General features: G+C 49.2%; 1 protein-coding gene across 1 annotated transcript; it reads left to right on the plus strand.

Moving 5' to 3' along the window:
* The first annotated feature begins 5,022 nt into the window (after window positions 1-5,022).
* LOC125519062 lies at window positions 5,023-6,824 on the plus strand. The gene is made up of 3 exons (XM_048683951.1): window positions 5,023-5,110; window positions 6,192-6,693; window positions 6,785-6,824. Exons 1-3 carry the CDS (start codon window positions 5,023-5,025, stop codon window positions 6,822-6,824), a joined length of 630 nt encoding a protein of 209 aa, XP_048539908.1.
* The last annotated feature ends 2,957 nt before the right edge of the window (window positions 6,825-9,781 follow it).

Below are 9,781 nucleotides of genomic sequence, written 5' to 3' on the forward strand. Positions count from 1 at the left end.
AACGACTAATCTTTGACAATTGAAGATTGTTGATCAACTTCGAGATGCTCAACGCTTTCATCTTCAGGTCACGCATAGCAGACCTGTCATAGTCCCCCGATGCAAGAGACGCTACCACAAAAGCGCAATCTGTCTCTAAAATTACAGGATTATGAAGAGAAATACCTACGTAGAGACCGGCAATGCAAGCCCTAAGCTCCGCTTCCTCCACGCTTTGACAGGCATCAGTGAAATACCACGACCAAATTTATACTAAAAATATCAATATCTACAATACTGGTTATAATGAGTATAAGAACTACGTTTTATAATGAGTGTAAAAATATTGATTTCACATTGTGAATGTTGACACATTTTTCTATAAGTCTGGTGAAAGTAGAGGTACATTGACTTCAGACAAAACTTAAATGCGCAATGCAGACTAGTTCCTCCGTCCAGGTGCGTACCATGTCCTATCTTGTCATCACAACAAGGTTAGCTATTAGAGTACCACTACCTCCCTTCTAGTTTAAAGGGCTCGATTCAAAAATTTCACCTACTCTTAGCAAGATAGTAGAGGCGGTGGAATAGTTTTTGAAGTCTGCAAAAGTACTCAACTAGTGTTGTCATTCTTCACAAAAAAATGTGTTTACCAATGCATGCATGAACACTAGTTACTCTAACCCCCTCTCTTCTTTAATTCTTTGCCACATCAGCATGTTTGCTATTTCCGTGTGCATGATACCAGCTAAGATACCACCATTATGGCCAGCCTTAATCATCGCATGCAATAATTTAGTGCACCTTGAAATATGAACATGTGTGGGGCGTGTATGTTTTTAATGACTTGAGACTATACCTAGCCCGGCATGCAAGATGACTTATTATGCACCGTTCCCCATACCTGCAGGAAGCCCGTTCGTCTCCAAATCTTTTCCTCTCCATGTGTGGAAACAATATGCCTGCCAAACTCTCCTTCTCCCTCCGACGGTCCCACCACTCCACCCCGTGTGAAAAAATATGCATGCATGACTCTCCTCCCCCCATGCTCGTCCAATCTGTTGTGACCAGCAATATTTCCACCCCTTCGCTCCCCCGTAATTTACTCCAACAAATATGCCCATGTAGTTGTTACTTAACTGCAGGTGCATTGGGTCACTGACATATGGGCCCAACAGGGGTCTAGCCCACATGTCAGTGACGTAACTGGACCTGCAGTTAAGTCAGTGCAGCTCAGTCCATATCTTACATAGGTGTGCCATTGCTTGCTATAAATACTGCGCCTCCCACGACATCGTTATCTCCTCCCCCTCATGTTCACGTTCATCGCTATCTCCTCCCCCTCCCTCTCACGTCGACCACCATGGCATCGCCCCTCCCAAGCCCTAGGAGCCTCTCGCTGCATCGCGCGGACGGTCACGCGTCGCCATTCCGTTCCTCGCCGCCACTAGTCGAGGAGGACGCGTCGGTGTTCCGCTCCTCGCCGCCACTAGTCGAGGAGGACGCGTCGGCGTTCCGCTCCTCGCCGCGACGCGTCGAGGTGGACGCGTCGGCGTTCCCAATCTCGCCAGCACGCGCGCCAGAGGACGCGTCGGCTCCCCGCTACGAGAAGAACGCCGCGCCGCCCGCCGAGCCCCCCAGCCTTGAGGAGCTTTGGAAAGAAATGGATGTCACCTTGTGGGAGGCTTTGCATCCAGCAGAGCGCACCAAAATAGAGGCCGAGAAGAAGGTCGAGGAAGAGAAGCGCACCGCGGAACAAGCTGCCTGGGAGGCCTATGTCGCGTCCGAGAGAGTCAGGCAATTGGCTCTTTGGCAGAAGGCTCGTGCGAGGGTCGTGCGGGTGGCGGAGGACGCCCGTGCCGACGCCCTGAGTGCAGTCGGGCCCAAACGCCTCATCTACGCTTGGCAGTACGTGGACCAGGTGCACGCTTCCAGCGAGGAGGAGTACCTGTTGGCGCCGGATCACCACACCGGTGAGATCGCGCTCGCCCGCCGGCAAGCCGCCAATCAGCACCTCGTGAGTTGCGAGGCTGAGGAAGAGGCGTTGTGTCGGCACGCTGGGAAACGGCCGCGTACCAGGGCACTCGTGGCGCGCTGCAAGTGCTCCTGCGAGCATCGTGGCTTTTAGGAGTATAGTTTTTGTTTCGTAAGGCGATCTCATTAGTTTTGGGACACAAATGATAAATCCCAAACATTCAGGAATTTTTAGCATCCTTAATTAAGTATGTAAAAGGGAAAGTTTGGAAACCTTGTGTATTCGTATGCATTTTGCAAGTACGTGCATATAGCACAAACTTTACTATATACTATCGCACTACACGTCTCTCTCGATATATGCTTGCAGACTGTGCTACTCCCTCCGTCCAGGTCAATAAGTCATCTTTGGTTGTGCACCGTGACCAAGAAGGAGGGAAGACTTATACACCTAGAGGGAGGGAGTACTACTATTACTTATGTACATGCAAATGCATGTTTTAACATTACAATGCGGTTTTTGTAAAAGTAGAAAAACAACACTAGTCAAGCTTGTGAAACGATTCAATGCAAAAAAGCTCGTTTGATTGTTTACTTTTAGCTTCCTTCTCTGTGGTTATTTCTCTGTCATACTTTGTACAGAGTATCTCACTGGTTGGGAAGGCATGCAAATTCCCAAACCGCTCCCTACACCCTGTATCGAATGTTTTGCCTAACAAGTTGTGACGTGCAATTGGAATTCCAACTTGAGTACTACTACTAGTAGGAGTACCAGGGGCCAGTTCTTTTAGGCTTCTAGATTAGTAATCCCATAACTACTATCTCCGTCCTAGTTTATTGGTCCCCATTGTAATTTGTGTCAAATTGTGATCATAAATTTAACTAATGAAATGTTAGTGCATGTCACATGCACTACTCCATCCGTCTAGGTGAGTAAGTCATCTTAGGCTGTGCACCGTGACCAAGAAGGAGGAGAAAACGAGAAATGTTAATGTTTATATGCTAATTAATAGTATTGCATGCAATGAACTAACCACTGCATGTCGTGTTTGATATCTCAAGTCATTAAAAGCATGCACACTCTATATCTCTTATTGGTTGATATGTCAAGAAACAAGAAACGAGGTAGAAGTTAATGCACCGTGCCTAAGTGTTTTGGGATTATTTGGTTTTCGTAAGATGACTTACACACCTAGACGGAGGGATTACAATGGTGAGGTGAGGGAGTCCTGGATTAGGGGGTGTCCGGATAGCCGGACTATAACCTTTGGCCGGACTCTTGGACTATGAAGATACAAGATTGAAGACTTCGTCCCGTGCCCGGATAGGACTTTCCTTGGCGTGGAAGGCAAGCTTGGCAATACGGATATGTAGATCTCCTCCCATTGTAACCGACTCTGTGTAACCCTAGCCCTCTCCGGTGTCTATATAAACCAGAGGGTTTTAGTCCATAGGACGAACAACAATCATACCATAGGCTAGCTTCTAGGGTTTAGCCTCTCTGATCTCGTGGTAGATCTACTCTTGTACTACCCATATCATCAATATTAATCAAGCAGGAGTAGGGTTTTACCACCATCGAGAGGGCCCGAACCTGGGTAAAAACATTGTGTCCCTTGTCTCCTGTTACCATCCGCCGAGACGCACAGTTCGGGACCCCCTACCCGAGATCCGCCGGTTTTGACACCGACATTGGTGCTTTCATTGAGAGTTCCTTTGTGTTGTCACCTTTAGGCCTGATGGCTCCTCCAATCATCAACAACGACGCGGTACAGGGTGAGACCTTTCTCCCCGGACAGATCTTCGTATTCGACAGCTTTGCACTGCGGGCCAATTCGCTTGGCCATGTGGAGCAGATTGAAAGCTACGCCCCTGGCCATCAGGTCAGATTTGGAAGTTTGAACTACACGGCTGACATCCGCGGAGACTTGATCTTCGACAGATTCGAGCCACAGCTGAGCACGCCGCACTGTCACGATGGGCATGATTTAGCTTTGCCGCCGAACAGTGCCCTGGGGGCCGCACCCGTATCCGCTCCGACCCTTATCTCGGAGCCAACCGCGCCGATCGAGGATGAGTGGCTAGACACCGCCTCGGGGGCTGCAGTCTCAGCGGCGATTGAGCCGAACACCAGCCTTATCCTCTGCGAAACCCGTGACTCCAGGGTGCCGGGCTCTTTTCCGGACTCCGAATCCTTCGTGCCCCTGCCAATCGAATCTGATTGGGCGCCGATCATGGAATTCACCGCCGCGGATATCTTTCAGCACTCGCCCTTCGGCGACATTCTGAATTCACTAAGGTCTCTCTCTTTGTCAGGAGAGCCCTGGCCAGACTATGGCCAACAGGATTGGGATGCGAACGACGAACAAATTCGACGCCCACCCACCACCCACTTCGTAGCAACTATCGATGATTTAACCGACATGCTCGACTTCGACTCCGAAGACATCGACGGTATGGACGGCGATGTAGGAGACGAACATGAACCAGCGCCTATAGGTCACTGGACAGCCACCCCATCCTATGATGTATACATGGTGGACACACCCAAAGGAAACGACGAGGAAGAACGGGATGACGCGACGAAGGGTCATTCCTCCGAAAAGCAGCCAAAGAGGCGGCGTAAGCACCGCTCCAAGCCTCACCCCGACAAAGACAGCGCTCATACAGACCCAGCCACAGAGCAGGGCGAGCCGGCGAATGATGAACATAGCATCAAGCAACCATCCGAACAAGACAACTTGGATAAACAAACCGCACAACCCGTCCCCGGCGAAGATAACAGTCCGGACGACCTCACGCCGGACAAGTTCCTAAAACAGGAAAACCTCCACAAAAGGCTCGCCGCCACAATGCGTAGCCTGAAAAACCAGAAGCGGAAGCTCAAAACCGTGGAAGATGCACTCCGGATCAGATGGAGCAAAGTACTCAACACCGCAGACAAATACGGCGATAGTCGCCACACAAAGAGCTACCCAAAGCGAAAGCTACTGCCCGAATTTGATGAGGAGGCCCTAGAGCCCCAAAAATCAAAAAATAAGGAAGCCACCCGGTCGGATAGACGACCCCATGGCCAACATAGAGCTGCATATGGCGCCGCACACAAACCAACACGCGATCCACCCAAGGATTTGCATCAAAAGGATGGCCCAGCCAGGTCTCTCTATGGGCCAAGAAGGCAAGCTCTAGTAAGCAATGTGACGCAACAAATATCTGAACAACACGGCACACCCAAATACAGGGGTGCCGCACACCCCCTCTGTTTCACCGATGAGGTGCTGGACCATGAATTTCCAGCGGGATTTAAGCCCGTAAACATAGAGGCGTATGACGGAACAACAGACCCTAGAGTCTGGATTGAGGATTATATCCTCCACATACACATGGCCAGAGGAGATGACCTCCATGTCATAAAATACTTGCCCCTCAAGCTCAAAGGGCCAGCCCGGCATTGGCTTAAAGGCCTTCCTGAAAACACCATTGGAAGTTGGGAAGAGCTCGAGGATGCTTTTCGGGCAAATTTTCAAGGGACCTATGTCCGACCTCCGGATGCAGACGATTTAAGCCATATAACTTAACAGCCCGGAGAGTCAGCCCGGAAACTCTGGAACAGATTTCTTACTAAAAAGAACCAGATAGTCGACTGTTCGGACACCGAAGCCTTAGCAGCTTTCAAACACAACGTTCGAGACGAATGGCTCGCCAGACACCTCGGCCAAGAAAAGCCAAGAACAATGGCCGCATTAACAAGCCTCATGACCCACTTTTACGCGGGAGAGGACAGCTGGTTGGCAAGATGCAGCACCAGCGACCCAAGTACATCCGAAGTCAGGGATGGAAACGGGAAACCGCGACGCAACAAGGAACAACGCCGGAATAAGGAAAACAGCTCAAAGAGCACGGCAGTCGATGCCGGATTCAAAAGCTCTCGGCAGAATCAGAAAAAGCTGCCCCTCAAGGATAACAGGGACGAGCTATCTAACCTAAACAAAATCTTGGATAAGATATGTCAAATCCACAGCACCCCTGGGAAGCCTGCAAACCATACCCACAGAGAATGTTGGGTCTTCAAGCAATCCGGCCAACTCAATGCCGAACACAAGGGGATCGACACACCAAGTGAGGACGATGACGAACCCCACAAGCAGAGCACCGGGAAACAAAAGAATTTCCAACACGAAGTCAAAACAGTAAACTTACTTCACGTGACAAAAGGGGAAATAGAGTGGCGCCTATAGAGATACGTGCCATACGGCCTACCCCGAAGGAGTCTCGCCACTGGTTGTTAAAACCGATCACCTTCGACCATCGGGATTACTCTAGAAGTATCCGGAATGCAGGTTGGACTGCCTTAGTATTAGATCCGATAATCGACGGACTCCACTTTACACAAGTCCTGATGGACGGCGGCAGTGGTCTAAACCTGCTATATCAGGACACAGTCCGCAAAATGGGGATGGACCCAACAAAAATTCGCCATAGCAACACTTCCTTTCAAGGAGTAACGCCAGGCCCGAAGGCCCATTGCATGGGTTCCCTCCTGCTAGAAGTTATGTTCGGCTCCCCCGATAACTTCCGCCGCCAAAAGCTAACCTTCCACATCGCCCCATTTTCAAGTAGCTATCAAGCACTACTGGGACGTGAGGCTTTCGCCCGCTTTAACGCAATACCGCATTATGCATCTCTTACACTTAAGATGCCCGGTCCACGAGGCACCATCTCACTAAAGGGAAATATCGAGTGTTCCTCGCGCGCGGAAGAATATGCGGCTGCCTTGACAGCCACACATTAAAACAGCTTCAGCAACAAAAGCATCTAACAGGTCATTAAGACCACGGACACGGCTAGGCGAGTCCGGAACAAACATATAATTGATAAAGGTTCAGTAACCGTACACCCCTATACCAGGGGCTCCGCGTATGTAAAATAAGCGGCAATAAGGCTCAATTTTACCCGTCTTGAATTATACTTTGTTTATTTAGTACAACGTACATTCCGCACGACTATTCCTTTTTCTTTTTTTAGCTAAGTTCCTCTCTTTTACAGATGAACACCATGCTACGCCCGTCCAAGACACGGCACAATGGAGATACAGGCACAGACGTGCAGCAGGGACCCGCCTCCAGGATTCTTTTTAGATTAAGACCCTGCGTAAACCTTTCTTACTGTCTCTTGTTGATACACATCCCCCGGATTCTCAGTATAACCGAGGAGGAGGCTGGCATCTTGGCATGTGGCCACGTCAGAATTTTGCACGTACCTGGACACCAGGGGCTTATTATCAAGGGCATCGCTCAGCCCGTTTTTCATAAAGACCGAATACCTTAGGGAGTGTTCGACGTCGCGAGTTTGGCCTTATATGCATCAGCTCCGAATCATGTCTTTGGTCAAATGTTGGGTTTGCCCGGCTCCTGTATTTTTCTGCCTTATGTTCCGCTCTATCGGCTAAGGCGGCACCAGGAGAACTACTGTGATTGTGCCCCGGTTCAGCCAGGCGAGCACCTCAGTAGAGAAAGCCAAAAACTGACTGTCATGATATAGCGTGAGACTGGTCAACCACTCGATGACCTATTGGAATCTTCGTGATTCCTCCGCATTAACGAAGGGCCGTTTCCCGGCCAGGCACACATGCGCCTAGAGTTCGGGCGAGCGCGGCGCCACCAGGGGCTATATAGTAGCCTCACTGTCAAACTCCTATGGTCAAGTGAAAGTGATAAAGCATTATAGTCCGGTTGCCTAGTTCTCTGCGCTATCACCTCCTTCATGGACCAAGACGTTGGATCAAGTGTGAAAATGCGCCTTCTGCGAACACCCCCGCATTATATGCGTGGGGGCTGAAGCCGACGACTGCCATCTTTCAGGTTATATACACATATACATTAACGGCCGCACAGGAGGTATTTTAATTCTTGAAGGCACAAGTATAAAAAAGCTTTTACATTCCGTCAAAATATTGTTTTACAATAATACATGTTATTCGAACATAGTATCCTTCGAGCACTGCGTCTCTATTAAACGAGCGCCTTGCAGAACTTCCTGAAAATAGTTCTCGGCAGGTACTCGGCTTCCGTCCGAGTATTAGGATGCAACAGCGGTGGCCTCCATCTCTGTAACGCCCTCGATGCGGCTATATCTCCCACGTGTCGAAGCATGACTTAGAGGCATAACCGCATTGAAAGCAATGTCGCAAGTGAGGTAATCTTCACACAACCCATGTAATACATAAGGGAAAAACATACATAGTTGGCTTACAATCGCCACTTCACACAATTACAGGAATAAAGCATTACATCAACCAGATACAATCAAGGTCCGACTACGGAACCAAAATAAAAGAAGAACCCCAAATGCGACAAAGGTCCCCGATCGACCCCAACTGGGCTCCACTACTGATCAACTAGAACGAAACAACACAAAGGACAAGATCTTCAAAGAGCTCCTCCTTGAGCTTGGTTGCGTCATCTGCACTGACTCATCGGGACCTGCAAGCTGGTTTGGAAGTAATATGTGAGTCACGGGGACTCAGCAATCTCGCACCCTCGCGATCAAGACTATTTAAGCTTATAGGTAAGGCAAGGTAAATATGTGGAGCTGCAGCAAGCGACTAGCATATATGGTGGCTAACATGTACGCAAAAGAGAGCGAGAAGAGAAGGCAAAGCACGATCGTGAAACTATGATCAAGAAGTGATCCTAGAACAACCTACGCCAAACATAACCCCAACACTGTGTTCACTTCCTGGACTCCGCCGAGAAGAGACCATCACGGTAACACACGCGGTTGATATATTTTAATTAAGGTCAACTTCAGGTTTTCTACAACCGGACGTTAACAAATTCCCATCTGCCCATAACCGCGGGCACGGCTTTCGAAAGTTCAAAACCCTGCAGGGGTGTCCCAACTTAGCCCATAACAAGCTCTCACGGTCAATGAAGGATAATTCTTCTAGCGGGAAGACCCGATCAGACTCAGAATCCCGGTTACAAGACATTTCGACAAGGTAAAACTAAACCAGCAACACCGCCCGAATGTGCCGACAAATCCCGATAGGAGCTACACATATGTCTTTCTCAGGGCACACTCAGGTTGTCTTAGGTACGGGTAGGCCAGCCCAGAGTTGCCCCTGGTGGCCACCGGCAGCTGACAGGTTGGACCAACACTCAGAGGAGCACTGGCCCGGGGGGGTTAAAATAATGATGACCCTTGAGTCTGCAGAACCCAAGGGAAAGAAAAGGCTAGGTGGCAAATGGTAAAACCAATGTTGGGCATTGCTGGAGGAGTTTTACTCAAGGCGAACTGTCAAGGGGTTCCCATTATAACCCAACCGCGTAAGGAACGCAAAATCCGGGAACATAACACCGATATGACGGAAACTAGGGCGGCAAGAGTGGAACAAAACACCAGGCATAAGGCCGAGCCTTCCACCCTTTACCAAGTATATAGATGCATTAATTAAATAAGAGATATTGTGATATCCCAACAAGTAAACATGTTCCAACAAGGGACAACATCTCCATGTTCCAACAAGGAACAAACTTCAATCTTCACCTGCAACTAACAACGCTATAAGAGGGGCTGAGCAAAGCGGTAACATAGCCAAACAACGGTTTGCTAGGACAAGGTGGGTTAGAGGCTTGGTTCAACAATATGGGAGGCATGATAAGCAAGTGGTAGGTATCGCAGCATAGGCATAGCAAAAGAGCGAGCAACTAAGCAAGCAAAGATAGAAGTGATTTCGAGGGTATGATCATCTTGCCTGAAATCCCGCAAGGAAGAAGAACGAGTCCATGAAGAAGACAAACGGACGTAGTCGAACGAATCCTCACAA

This window comes from Triticum urartu, chromosome 7 (assembly GCF_003073215.2).
Source record: "Triticum urartu cultivar G1812 chromosome 7, Tu2.1, whole genome shotgun sequence".
Classification (NCBI taxonomy): Eukaryota; Viridiplantae; Streptophyta; class Magnoliopsida; order Poales; family Poaceae; genus Triticum; species Triticum urartu.

Bases quoted from the DNA above. Each gene is read 5' to 3' on its own strand.
- LOC125519062 (XM_048683951.1), top strand. From the start codon at position 5,023: ATGGCCAACATAGAGCTGCATATGGCGCCGCACACAAACCAACACGCG. The intron at 5,111-6,191 runs GTCTCTCTATGG...TGGCGCCTATAG, and splicing joins CAAAAGGATGGCCCAGCCAG to AGATACGTGCCATACGGCCT. The intron at 6,694-6,784 runs GTGTTCCTCGCG...CAGGTCATTAAG, and splicing joins TCACTAAAGGGAAATATCGA to ACCACGGACACGGCTAGGCG.